Source organism: Lactuca saligna, chromosome 5 (genome assembly GCF_052625555.1).
Source record: "Lactuca saligna cultivar CGN05327 chromosome 5, ASM5262555v1, whole genome shotgun sequence".
Classification (NCBI taxonomy): domain Eukaryota; kingdom Viridiplantae; phylum Streptophyta; class Magnoliopsida; order Asterales; family Asteraceae; genus Lactuca; species Lactuca saligna.
Window position 1 is genome coordinate 249,095,951 of NC_136421.1, and position 14,621 is coordinate 249,110,571.

Consider the following 14,621-nt stretch of genomic DNA (forward strand, 5'->3'; position numbering starts at 1 on the left):
CCCTACTAGAAATCGATCAAAAAGTCAAATATTTGCAAGGTTTCAGATTAAAATACTTCCCAGATACATACAAGGGATACCACCAGATCTTGATGAGCAAGAAAGACGAAGAGAAAACAACCTTCTACATAGACCACGGGGCCTTCTACTACACCAAAATGTCGTTCGGACTGAAGAATGAAAGGACAATTTAACAATGCCTTCGTTGACTCTATTTTTGCCAAGCAAATCGGAAGAAACATTGAAGTATACGTTTAGGACATGGTTATAAAAAGCCCAGGATACTGGAAGACATGGCAGAAATGTTCAAAACATTGGAAAATGTTAGGATGAAATTAAACCTAGGGAAGTGTACCTTCGTGTCGAGGAAGGCCAATTCTTAGGATACTATGTCACCATGAAAGGAATACAACCGAACCCAACCAAGGCGGACGAACTAATGGAAGTACCATCCCCACACACTCTGGGGGATGCCCAAGGGTTGAACAATAAACTGATCGCTCTAAGCTGTTTCATCTCTAAGTCAGCAGAGAAAGCCATGCCTTTTTCCATACTCCCAAAGGATGCATCGAAAAGAGTAACTTCCAATGGACGTCGACAACAGAAACATCTAGACAACTGGAGAAATGGGCGAACGAGCTGGGGGGAACATGACATTAGCTATTGCCCACATACCAGCATCAAGGGGAAGGCGTTAGCATACTTCCTCCTTGAAGTTCAAGGCGAAGAAAAAGTAGCGACCTAGAAGAAAGAGTTACCGAGCACAGGCCGGATGAAGGATGACCAAAGGTGGACCCTATACACCGATAGAGAATCTAGTAAAGAAGGATCGTGGGCAGGATTTACTTTAATGAGTCCAGAGGGGGAGGAAATCACCTACGCCCTCCACTTCGATTTCCACACCTCTAATAATGAGGTCGAGTACGAGGCCTGACTCGCTGGCCTACGACTAGCAAGACAGATGAGCACATACATGATAACAACTCTAACGGATTCAAGGTTAGCCTGCCGATGCTCCAGCTTCCCCCGATACAGCTTCCACAAGACATCATCCATAGAAAGAGGGGACTCAACACCTGCAAAAGCAAAAACAAATCCAATAACACATAAGTAAATAATCACCATTCTCAAATGCAAACCTACTTTTCAAGAAAAAAGGGGTGGGGGGGGGGGAGGAAGGATAGCAGAAAAAAGCAGAACTACCCACCATTAGTAACGGTGTAAAATATGGGCATCTTCCCCCGACGTCTCCAAGAGGGGCTCATCCCAAACTTGGCAAGTAAAACCTCCATGTACTCCTCATGCATGACCTGAATGGTCTTTAAAAGATCAAAGATAGCTTGATTATGAGGATACGACTTAAGAGTGACGTCAGAGAAATTGTTCGCCCAATATTGCCTACGACCGACCCGATCTTGGTTAACCCACAACTATGTCTTGCCAGTTCTTTAGAGTCTTTCCATCAGGAACCAAGACATGACCCCCAGGTCGAGCAGAGAACATGTATTTTTCACCTGTAGCACTGAATCTAAAGATGAACTTGGAGAAAAAGTAGTCAGAGAGCACTCCATTTGCCCAACAGATCATCCTAAATGCCACTATCTTGTTGACAACATTTGGAGTGAGCATTTGGACTCTACAATCGTTCTTCTAAAAAAATTCTTCCTGAAAGTCAGTGAGGGGAAGGCGCAAACCAACATAAAGGGTTTTCAGATAAATGCCTACTTTGCCTGAAGGAGATGAAAGGATCATTGAGTCGGCCGACGGGAACTCTACACTGTCAACCGGAGAAAGGCCACCAGCATCGCTGAGAAGTTTGAACTCAGCCTCAGACATAACAGTCCTAGGTTGAGCAACCATTGAGCCAAAATGAGAGAAAAGAAAAACCTAACTATAGAAGGAGAAGAAATAAGAGGAAGAAGTGGCATGGATAAATAAATCCCATAACCTTATAAAGAATAAAGAAAGGCGGGATATTCAAAATCCCTGACACAATGATGTAACTGACTACCATGATGGGCAGGCACGTTGTCGAAAAAATCGAAGCGACGATTGAATCAGAGCTTGACGCGTGTACCAAGCAGTTAAGTACAGAATATCATAGCTAGTCTAGCAACGCTGTAACTATTGGACTAGGGGATTTGATGACGTGCTATTGGCAAGAATGAAGAGTCGCGCTTGGACGTGCCAAACAATTCCCCAAGGCACGCTGCGCCTAGCGGAACGAACCCAACGAAACTTAGCACCTACTAGTGCCCCTAAGAGCAGGGCACCCGCAGACAAATGCTCGGCCCCGCTGGGGGGCCTTCCGCTCTATGATAAAGTGTAATGACTCCAGACGACAAGGAAGATGCTCAGAGCATTACCACTTGAACCAGTCATTGGCTCTGACAGATTAAAGAGCACGATTATCTAATCAACACCCTCGATCCTATCGGGTCTGACGCCCTTATCCTGTACGGACTAGCAGAAGGATTCAGGATAAAAGGCCAACCCCATTGCCTTGGAAAGTAAGTCCATCTCTCTTAATTCACCCCAGAAGATACCTAAGTCTATCAACTGACTTCACCTTCGGAGCTTTTTTCCGGGAGCCTCCTCCCGGAGAATGGCTGACGGTTTCCTCTCATTGTGACCTTACAGGCTCATTGGAATCAGCCAAGACGTATGGCGTAGACATTCGGTGACCAGGTCGCATCAGTAATTATAAATATCAAAAGGAAGACTTAAAACAACAATTAAATAATAAATTAGGAGACATCGGCAAAGCTTTTATCTAGGGGAGTGCATTGATAGTTATGTTATGGTTCGCCTTGATATTATTAAACATACGAATAATATTGAGAAATTGTCTAATTTAGACTTGGCTCAGAATGCTAAGATTAAATGGAATACCGAATGGATAAAAACTCAAATTTTATAGGGATATGATAGATAGAATGATAAGGCATATAATGATTAGAGATACTGTAACGCCCGTAGATCCGGACTAGTCAATTTAGAGACGATAGGGGTCAAAAATGAATTTTTGATGAAAGATTATTTAGAATGAATAATCTTAACTAAGTTATAGTATATGTTACAAGGTTTCCGTGCATATAAAGATCGCCGAAATCCGAGTTATAACGAAGAAGTTATGACATGTCGAAGTTTCGCGACGGAACCGGTAAGACGCTGAATGACGTAAAAAAATGAATTTACGTTAGAGTGATATTTAGCCTTAGTAATCTAAACGAAAGTCGTAGAGTTCGTTAAGCCATGAGCGTGCATAAAAAGAACGTCCAAATTTGACTTCGTATGAGGAAGTTATGATTTTTCTAAGTTTCGACTTAGCGGTATGCAGCCCGAATACTCGATTTGAGACCGAGCGGTTTTTAGCCGAAACAATCTAAATGAGAATTGAAGGTCTCGTTAATAGGAGTAAAACAATAAAAAGATAGGCGAAAACGGACGTCGGATAAAGAAGTTATGATTTTATAACGGAGTTTTCCTGTCCCGGCCTACAAAAAATAAATAATAAAAATAAATTCAAAATTAGCCGACGGAGTCTAAACGAAAGTTGTAGATCGTGGTCTCACCTACGCGGGGATATAAAGCACGTCGAAAACAGAGTTCTTATGAGGAAGATATGAATTTTTGAAGTTTATTAAATATTTTCGATATTTAATTTAATTATAAATTAACCGATATTATCCATGGGGGAGTCAGCGATCTGATCCACGTTACTCCCAGCGTAATGTGAAGTTACGCCCAACATAAATGGGCTTCCATCCCCCTATAAAAGGGTGTCGAGGGCAACCGACTTCTTTGCTCATTTCTTCCCGTTTTCTCGCGTTTTGCATCGTTTTTCGTGCAAGAATTATCCCGAAGCCCCGATATCATTCCCGAGCCCCAAAGCAAGTCCTGAGGCCCCGAAGATCCCGAAAAGTGCGATTCTCGAGCCGAAGCTTTGCCCGCGAGGAGCCCGATTTTTGTGAAGATCTTCCTGATCTACCGAAGAATACTACTTCTATAAGTTGTAGTGTTGTCCGATCATCTTCTAATGAAGTGAGTGTGTGGTTACTTTCTTCTAACGCATAATTATTAAGTATTTAATATAAAATACGTGTTATGTGTATATTTTGTTGTTATATGCGTGAATGTATATTCACTTTCTTCTATCTCATAGATCTGATTTATTCTCTATGAAATACGTGTTATGTGGGTATGCCTCATCTGTTATGTGTAATTGGTATTGAATGAGAATGTTATACAGGTTTTAAACTATGTATAAAAATATATATTTTTATCTACTAATATGTTGGGTAGAACATGGGTAGATAGTTGATGTGTGATAAACAGGTGAGAGGCCCCGATGTTGTTGTTGTTGATCTAGTTATTCAGCGGAGTATGGATTAGGTAAAGAGATAAAACTTGTTATTAGTCAGGGAGTATGGATTAAGACTAAGTTAATTGTCCCTAGTCCGGGAGTATGGATTAGGCACAGTTATTGATCCGGGAGTATGGATCAGATCAGGATTAAGGTATAGTTAATTGTCCCGAGTCCGAGAGTATGGATTGGGCACAATTATTGATCCGGGAGTATGGATCATATCAGGATTAAGGTATAGTTAATTGTCCTTATTCCAGGAGTATGGAGTGGGTACAATTATTGATCCGGGAGTATGGATCAGATCAGGAGGTTAGTTTTAGATCCGTGAGTATGGATCAAGGGGAAAAGGTTAGTTTTAGATCCGTGAGTATGGATCAGGTGAAAAGGTTAGTTTTAGATCTGTGAGTATGGATCGGGTGAAGATAATAGTTTTAGATCCGTGAGTAGGGATCGGGTAAAGAGGAAAATTTTAGATACGAAAGTTTAGATCGTGTCGTTGTGAGGATCGAGGGGGGGGGGGGATAAGAGTTGCCTTTATATGGTGAAATTGTACAAGTTTGAATGTTCTATATTTATAAATATATGATATAACATTGTGGGATGAAAACCCTATATGCTCACCAAGCTCCCAAGTCTGACCCACTCAGTTTTCTTTGTATCACAGGTATTAATATGAAGACATATTTCACATAGAGATTTAAAGGAGATATAAATCAATTGTGTAATTAAATGTAAGTTCTGTTTATGCTTATATGTCTGTATCGGAACATGACATCCCGAGATTTTGTTATATAATGAAAATACATTTCTTTAAAGAAATGCTTTGATAATTTTTATCATATTTTGTTTTGGGAACAAATTCCGCAACTGTTTTCTTTAAAAGAGTACTCTGATTTTAAAAACAAGCATAAACAAATCGGTCATTTTTGGCCATGAAAATGGGGATGTCACAGATACATTCTAGAAGATAGAACAAATTACTGAAATTGTCCCTATGGTATGTCAAAATTTCGTGTTTGGTCTCTAACGTTTTTTTTGCACTCGAACCGTCCCTATGGTTTTGTTTTGTTGCGTGGTTCGTCTCTGACATACAAATGACTATACTACCCTTATAAGATTTTTTATATTAGTTAAAAAATGTTAAATAATAGTATGGGGCCCACTGAAAAATTGTACACCTCTTGGGCTCTTTATGTCCGTTCATTTCAGTGGGATATTTGAAGAAACAGTCAAATATTCGACCTCAATACTAGGCCCATCCCAGAGGGTTGGCGATAAGGGCAACTTTCCAAGGTCCATCTTTTAAAGGAGCCCAAAATTTTTACAGACTTTATTAATATAATGTTAGACATGATCGATTTTGAAGATATTATTAGTAGTTTTGCATCTTAAAAAGCTAGAAGAAGTATTTTTCTTTAAATAGATGAGTTTTCATAATCGAAAATCTTATATTTAGAAGCTACTATAAGTAACTTTTTTCAATTATTAAGTTAATATAAAAACAGATGATGAAATTTGTGTATTTAAGGACTTTTTTCCTCTTTCGTCCTCGGCCCATAATATGTTTCGAAATGCCCTGCTCAATACACCATCACCAGACCGATGTCGCATTGAAGCCACCACCGTCGCCTCCTTTAAAACTATCATTGTTCATCAATAACATACATATCGCCACTGCCTTCCACACACAAATACGACCATGGTGCCCTAAATCCAACCATCGCCACCGTGAAGCCACCACCATTACAACCCCCGAAACTACCACTCTTCCTCCATCTCCCGCACATTACTATTGAAATTCAATTGTTTGACAAGAATCGTTGCCTTCCTGCGTTTCTAATGACAATGTCCTCATGATCAACAACTGAAGACCCCTCTTGTGAAACCCACATTTTCTCTACCTCACAACCCTAGCTTTAGAGATTAATTATTGTTTATCATACCAACGTTCCCACATCTCTTTCACATACAACCCTATATTTCTGGGTTTTAATTTATTGGTGGGGATTTGGCTTCTAAAAAAATCCCAGATAGGATGTGATTTTGTGAATGCTTTTGTGTGTAAAACCTTAGTTCTACATATCAATGGTCATATATGATTTGGGTTTCATTTTTCTGGTCAATTTTGACTTTTAACTTTTCATGTTTGATTTTTATGTTCTAAAATTCGGAAAAAGAATAGAGGTTCGACCATTTGAAATTCCAAAAAAGAATATAGGTTGTGATTTGTTTGGATTTATTTTGATTTGGTAATTGCTTTATTTTTAGCATGATTTTTCTGGGATCGGGTGTTTATTTGTTTCTGGCAAGAGGTGTAGATGGCAGAGGGTAGGTTAGGGTTAAAGAGTAAGGGGGTGAAGGTGGGTCTCACTGATGGTGTTGGTTATAGATTTATTTTTCAGTTTCTGGTGGCGGTCGGCGGTTGACGATAGTTGATGGTGGCCGGTGGTCGATGTTAGCCTGATGGTAGGAGTAATCGGAGTGCCAGCCGTAGTGGGATCATGAGTGGGATTGCAAGTGGGTCTCACTTGCCAATTAGTTTATTTTCTTTAATTAAAAATAATAAAAAACTGTAAAAAAATATTATGGGCATTATAGTCATTTTAGGGATGTCAGGGATGAACCATGCAACAAAACGAAACCATAGGGACGGTCTGAATGCACAAAATACATTAGGGACCAAATATGAAATTTTGGCAAACTACATGGACAATTTCAGTATTTTTTTTAGAAGATACTTGGATCAAATCTTAGTTTAAGGGTGTGTTTGACAAAAACAGCTGGTAGCGTGTAGTTTGTAGTGGGGTAGCTGGTAGCTTCTAGCAGGTAGTGTTTTGTTAAACGCTACATGAAATAATATTTGGATTTGAAACGTTTTGTTTAAATGAGCGCAAGAAGCTCGTAACTTTCTGTAATAGAGTTTTGTCAAACGTTAGAAGTTAGAAGCTCCCTAACGTTTCGTGCCAAAAACGCCAAAAATCTGTTTTCTCGTATAATTTAAATAGAAAAATCAAAATTTTGGGGGTGTTCAATTTTTGCAAAGAAGTTCTAGATTCAAAAATATAGAATCGGCTCAAAACTCTTCCATAGAAATCAAATTGCATAAATTTGGTTGGTCAAGACTACCTAGATTATGATCCACAATCATTAATGAGCGTAAATGAAATATGACACATACGTAATGGATCATCTGATAATTCATTGATCATATATTATACAAAATAGATAAAATAAAGGAATTAACAAAACAAAAGCATATGCGATCTTTATATTGGGGCCAACCCACAACATATATGATATATCCCATTTTGTTTGGTGGACGCTATCATAACATGGATAAAAATTAATTAATCCGACGACATAAGGTAATTCCATCACCAACAGGAAGCATGCATATCTCAATCCTTGGATCAACAGCTAAGGCTTTGTTGAGTTCCAACACAAAATCTCTGTAATACCTTACGTACTTTCTCATTGGTGCATCTGGTGGGGCAACCACTGAGCCATTCCATAAGGTGTTATCGTAACCAATCAAACCACCGACTTTTACTAAATCGATCAACCTTTTATGGTAGTTGATGTAGTTGTCTTTGTCAGCATCAACAAATACGAAGTCAAATGTCCCATGATATTTTCCCTGAATATTCATCAACCAAAAGTCAGGTACTAATGAATGTTAGTGTGTACTAAATCTAAACTTGCGTACATATAGTAAACTTATGAGTTCACATATATTTTACTATTATAAAATTTATAGAATATAAAAACAAAAACTAATATAACGATTTAATTATCGTACTTACATCTGCAATCATTTCATCGAGGACCGGTAAGGCGGGGCCTTCTCTAAAGTCGATTTTGTGGGCGACTCCAGCCTTCTCTATGATAGGGCGTCCCAACTCATAGTTATCTCTATTTATATCCATTGCTAAAATCTGTAACAATAACAGATCAAAAGTTTATATCATAAATTCTAAATAAATAACTCTGGTTTAAAACAAATTAAGTAATATCTTGTAATTATTGGTAATTGTATATAAAACAAAGTAGTTCCTGTACCTTGCCATCATCAGGAAGAGCAAGGGCCGTAGCAAGAAGGGAGTAACCGGTGAAGACACCAATCTCCATGGTGTTCTTAGCATTCACTAATTTCAATAACATGTTTATAAACTGTCCTTCATCTGCTGATGTTGTCATCAGATTCCTGAATGTATTTAATATAAGTAAAAAACAATTAATTACTATTAATTCTAAATAATCGATTGAAGAAATGGTTTGTAGATCCTTATCATAATTATAAGTTTTTATTTTTAAATAAAAAATATATAATATATAATAATAAAAAATCAGACTGTAGCCCCTCAACATATCATGTATAGTTCTTTCATAAAATAATAGTTTCCGTTATACATAAAATTAAAAATAAAATAAAAATTTGTTGCTCTAAATTATTGTTCCTAGCAGTCATTTTATAACTAGTACTTAAATATTTCGTTTGGTCAAATTTGTTTATCTTTTGCAACATGATGTGCCCAGATATTTTTATTTTGCGGTTGAGGGACATTAAAGATGGTATATAAGTACTAATTTTTAATACTAACATTTGTTTATTACATATAAAAATATTTTAACTCTTTATAGTAAATGTCCCTCCCTGCCACCTGACTTCATAACCCAACATGTTTATCAAACCGCAAATAACTCAAATTTGTGTGATATCGTAATTGTTAGAGTAAATTACATTTTTAGTCTTTAATTATGGCTGATTTTTCAATTTTGGTTCTAAAAAATATTCTCTTCTATTTTGTTCCCTATTTAATGTTTTGTAACGCTTTTCAATTATTCCAAGTAAAATTCCTATATTATGGGACAAATTTTACAAAATAAGCTATATTTATAACAAAAAGATAGTCATTTTACTTAGAAAAACAAAACGTTGCAAGAAACTAAAATAGAGACTAAAATCACAAGAAAAAACATTTTAGAACAAAAAAAAATTGTGAGTCTCATAAACCAAAAATGTAATTTGCTCTAACTTCTATTGTATTTAATTTGCACTTGTTTTGAACTCATCCAATAATGGATGCACACGATCAAGACTTACCATGGATGTTTTGCCGTGACCTCTCTAAGCTCCTTCAAAGGTTCCGGTTCGCGTGGATACACACTCGTTTCAAGAATATACTGCAAAACCATGCAAATAGAAACTTGAATCGATTATTTTTATTTCCATATATAGTCATCATCTTTACAGTAAACAAATTACAACGTACCTGATAAAGAGCATCGCTCTGCAAAAGACTCTTGTGGCCAACCTCTTGGTGCTTGCTCACTTGCTTTTCGTTACCTGACTCAGTTTTAGTCTCTCCATCTAGTGCCATTTTTGCTCGTTTCTTCCTTCAAGACTTCTTTTTCTTGAAGAGAAAATGAAAAGTATTCTTTTTCTTGGATAGGTGGGAAAGCTGTCGAACCACTAACCTGAGTTTCCAAAGCATCGTAAGGAGTATATATATGGTTGTGGAAGTCCGGTTGAAACAAGGAAATTAAATTTAAATATTCATATGAATATTTCAAGAAAAATGAATAACTGCTTTAAAGAGTATAATACATACTATGACTACAAATACAATGTCAATCGGCACCTAATAATTAGTATTTAGTAACATACATAATGATAATCATGGTTTTAATAAATAAAATATTTATATTAATTATTAGTAAAGAAAAATATGGTTATCGTATAAAATTATAAAAAACTTCTCTAAAGCATCGTTGAAGACAAGTTTCCCACGATAATGAATTGATGGGGCACCACACAGTAGGGTCCAATGGAACTCACCAACCCCCGACCGGGTTAGTAGCCGGTTCACGAACAAGTTCATTATTTCCCTCATAAAAATTATTTTTTGAGTTTTAACAAATTGGTATAATATTATAAAAACGTTAGCTAGCGATATAATGATAATAAGTTACCTAATTATAGTTTCTTTTTATATAATTTTATTTAAAGTTTGGAGAATATATAACTGTTATATACCTAATATTATAAATGAACATTTTCATAACAAATGATCAGTTGTTTCTTCTTCATTGTTACATTCACCGCATATCACCGAGTCAAGGTTTACGCCTCTATATTTGAGCGCACTTGCTGAGGGTATTTTGTTTTGAATTGCTCACCATACAAAACGTACAAATTTTATGAGGATTTCGTTGAGAAATGTAAATGATTCCATCGTTGTGACACCCTCATGTCCTCCTCAAACATCGGCGACAAACTTTGACAATGAAGGTGCCATTGGAATCCAAACAAGGTACATCCGTCACTCACGGAGTTGAGATTGATGAATCCCAAGCTCTGTATGAGATGCACCACTTACTATCTCTCTTTGTTTGTAGCTATTATTTCCCAATTGGAGAAATTAAGAAGAAGATTTTTGTGTGGAGGATCGGATGATAGGAAAAAGATAAATTAGGTTTCTTGGGAGAAAATTACAATTACAATGGCAAAGGAAAATGGAGGACTCAGCGTTGGACCAATAGAAGATCTTAGCATTGCCTTAATATGGCAAGTACTAATTCAACTTGTAATAACATTGTTCAAGAATTAAAGAAATGAAGGGTTTGTCTCGAATTTGAATATTGCTAAAGCTATTACCTTTAATATGGATATATAACCAATATTTCCATTAAGGCACAACGTTATTAGAAAAAAATGAAGAAACTATGAAAGAAGAAATTAATGCAATCTGTTGGAAAATTTAAGGTTCATTATTTTATTGTTGTCGATATATCAATTGTTTAAATAGTATATTTAAAGAATTAAATAATTTTGTAGATATTTTTAGTTTTTTATACTCATTTATACTAATATTAATTTTTAGTTCCTTAAGTAACAGTAAATTGTTACTATTGGACTACTTTTTTTTTTTTTTTTTTTTTTTTTTTTTTTTTTTTTTTTAGTTTGGATGGTTTTTTTTAATGTTATTTTTAGACAGTGGATTACACGTGCAATCAACTTTGTGTGCTTGTTGGCATCTGCGTGTTATCACCTCAACAACCCACCGCCCATTAACACTTATATTAGAAATCCACTACCGTCTCTCCCTCTATCTCCTTGACTCTACCTCTCCATTCCCTACCCGCCTCCAAACCACCGCCCCACTATGTTCTATTTCTTGTATAAACCCATGATCGGACCACCACATCTTCTACCTCCTACAAAGGTTCGCAGGACAACTTCCAACAGTTCTGATGCTTCGTTTTCCCACCGACACTAACAGATTTGGATTGGGTATCGATTTCACAGTATCACCCAGTTTCATCCCATCTCTGATATGTACTGTTTGAAGATCGGTTCCCAAATCAGATGCCGAGATTGAAGAACCCTAGCCTGATTCTCGCCACCACCATCATCGATATTGTACCGATTTTTTGCCTTCCCCCTTTCTCGATTCCACCTTGCTCAGGTTACTCCACTTCCGACTGTCCTTATTTATACCGTCAGTTTTTGGATGGAATTTTAGGGTTTATTTTCCTTTAAGATAAGCAAACTCACAACGAAAAAAGAAACTATCAATTTTGATCTTTCTTTCATTCATCATATGTTGTTCGCTCTTTCTCTCTCTAATCAGGACTCATGAACACACAGACTCACCCATATTCCTCTTCTCAGAAGGAATACACCTTTCATTTTCATTGAATGAGACAGATAATCCAAAATGGGAATTTCATCGACTCCTTCACTGAAGAAGTCGAAGGAAGCAACGATCTTGATGCTCTTAAGGTACTAAAAACAGTTTAATCTATTAAAAAAATAGACCTTTTGTAGTTTGTAACACTGTAACTAAACTTACTAAAATTTTTCCATTTTTTCTTTGTTATTAGGAACTTTAATTGAAAGATAGTGATGCATCAAGTCAACCCAAATGTCAAAACACCACAGATGACAATTTAGGCCTTAAAATTGATACAAAAAAGAAAATAGAAGCAAAGAAAACTTCTTCGGTAAAGCAATTTAAAAAAAAGAGTGGCAATTCAAAACCTGCAATATCTCAAGTTAAGGCCCATCTTTCTAAAGTATACATTTGTTTCACTACATTCATTTTATGCACTCTTAATTTTTTGTTAACCTTATAGATTTGGTCAATTAGTCAAACTTTTTCAGAAAGTCTTTAATTGTTTTTACTTTTACCTTAGCAACATCGAAAATCTGATTCAACAACATCTACTACAAATAATGTGCAATCTGAAGGTGTCAAGTATGTTCTATTTACTCTTGAGCTTTATGTATTGTTAAAAATGTTTATATTTCGTTAGATTTTAAGTTGCCTTTTTTCTTCATATAGGGATAAGGTCAAAGTGAAGTCAATGAAAACAGTTCAAGGAAGTTCAACTGAAGCAAGAATACATTCTTCTAAGTAAATTTGCAGATATTTGTTCACACTAGAAGGTCTAATGTTTCTACAAATAGTTAAACATTTTATGGTGCGTCTTCAAATATAATATGTGAAATGCATGCTTCACAAACTAAAAATCGTAAATAGAAACATTTTGAAACTTCTTAAGCTTCTTCACTATTAACATTATCTTTTTATTCTGGATCAACTTTTATTGAAATTAGGCTGTGTAACGTCCCAAAAATCCATACCAAAAATTTCATTTATTATTTAATAAACAAACTACAAATGTCAAACCATTCACACAAAACATATCACGTCAAAATGTCATGTCCCAAAACATTGTTTTATTTTATCAGAGTAAACTTCCCAGGCTGAATAAACAATGGTGTGTGCCATGCGATCACCCCGAGCTCTTCCCTCCGCTATCAAAAATACCTAAAACCAAAACTGAAAACCGTAAGCACGAAGCTTAGTGAGTCCCCCAACCTACCACATACTGCAAGCACTGGGCCATGCGTGCTACTTCGGGCCTCGCCCGATCCCACTCCCTGACTAGCTTCGAGCCCCGATCAGTATACAGATCTATTTTACTTAAGGCCCCGCCTTTCTCTGGGCCCACCCGCTAAACGCATGCAAATATATAACCATAGGACATAATACATAAATTGAACATACCCTACTGCATTACCGTCCTAAAGCGTCGTCTGTTTTGGGTCTCGCCCCTGTCCTGCCACTAGTGAGCTATGGAACCCTGTTAGGTGCATTTCATGTACCCATTTTGTAGCTTTATTTCATAAAAGTACATTGCATATAGGCTTAAACTCATGCATTTTGCATGTTTTTCGGGATTTTTCATGATGCAATTTCATTCAAATATTTTTGTGATATTTCAGGGACTTTTGGAGGTAGGATATTGTTGGAGGAGGTAAATCAAAGTTGCGGACAAAATTTCAGGACTTGCGGAGCACCGAGGAGCAAGATATCAAAGAAATGAGGATTTTGGCTTTACAGACGTTTACACGGCCGTGTAAATGGAAGCCTGGCGTTTACGCGGGCCGTGTAAACGTAGATTTCTGCGCAGTATATTTTTGCGTTTACGCGGGCCGTGTAAATGACAGTGTTAATTTACGCGGGCCGTGTAAACGTAAACGTGGGTTTTAAAGCAGTTTTTCACCATTCTTAAAGGGGGGAACCGATTTTTTGCTGAGGGGGTCGACTTTTGGAGTAGAGAAGGCGAATTTCTTGAGCATTTTGAAGTTGATTAACACTTGGGAACATTTGATTTCATTTTGTAAGAACTTTAATTTCATTTTCTAGATTTGTGATCTTGTTCTAGCCATGAGTGGCTAGAACCCTAAATTCTCCAACTTTATGTCTTGACATTTGGATGTGATTTCAATCATATGACTTGATGTTTGCTTTCAATTTTCTATCTAGTGAATTTGATTTTGTCTCAATTGAATGTTTGATTCTAATTGTGATTCTTATTGGCCATTTGGATTAGGGTTAGATCATTCAAGTTATCTAATTGCAAAATCCGTAATTGTTTTGTAAATTGGACTAGGTAACAAGCACTAATCTGATTTCTATTGAATGAAATTAGTGTAAATCTATTCACACATTCTTATGCTCCCGAGCTTATGAGGAGTATTGTTTATTGTTGGGAACATTCACATAAAGTTTAATGCAATATTTCAACCTAATTCTAAGAGCTTGTTTAGATTAGATTGGTAAGGTTAGGATTAATCAAAGAGCTTGTTTTGGTTAATTATTGTGGTGAATGGGAAGTGTTAGAGCTTGTTAACACTTTCAAGTACCAACTTAGATAGAATTAAACAAATATCTTTTCA

At 36.4% G+C, this 14,621-nt stretch overlaps 1 protein-coding gene and 1 long non-coding RNA gene across 3 annotated transcripts; one reads left to right on the forward strand and one right to left on the reverse strand.

Annotated features, from left to right (window-relative positions):
* Positions 1-7,544: 7,544 nt before the first annotated feature.
* Positions 7,545-9,846, reverse strand: LOC145047318 (caffeoyl-CoA O-methyltransferase 5). Its single transcript, XM_078995572.1, has 5 exons — positions 9,643-9,846; positions 9,474-9,553; positions 8,429-8,573; positions 8,173-8,304; positions 7,545-8,006 (listed from the first exon to the last, which is right to left on the reverse strand). The coding sequence occupies exons 1-5, from the start codon at positions 9,748-9,750 to the stop codon at positions 7,713-7,715; spliced, it is 759 nt and encodes a 252-aa protein (XP_078851698.1). The 5' UTR covers positions 9,751-9,846; the 3' UTR covers positions 7,545-7,712.
* Positions 9,847-11,504: 1,658 nt separating this feature from the next.
* On the forward strand, positions 11,505-14,130 carry LOC144998337 (uncharacterized). Of its 2 annotated transcripts, none has more exons than XR_013660262.1 (5): positions 11,505-11,838; positions 12,004-12,155; positions 12,257-12,630; positions 12,718-12,856; positions 13,665-14,130. It is a non-coding gene; the product is annotated as an uncharacterized LOC144998337 (long non-coding RNA). The 2 variants fall into 2 exon arrangements; XR_013660263.1 differs by having other exon boundaries at positions 12,718-12,821.
* Positions 14,131-14,621: the final 491 nt, after the last annotated feature.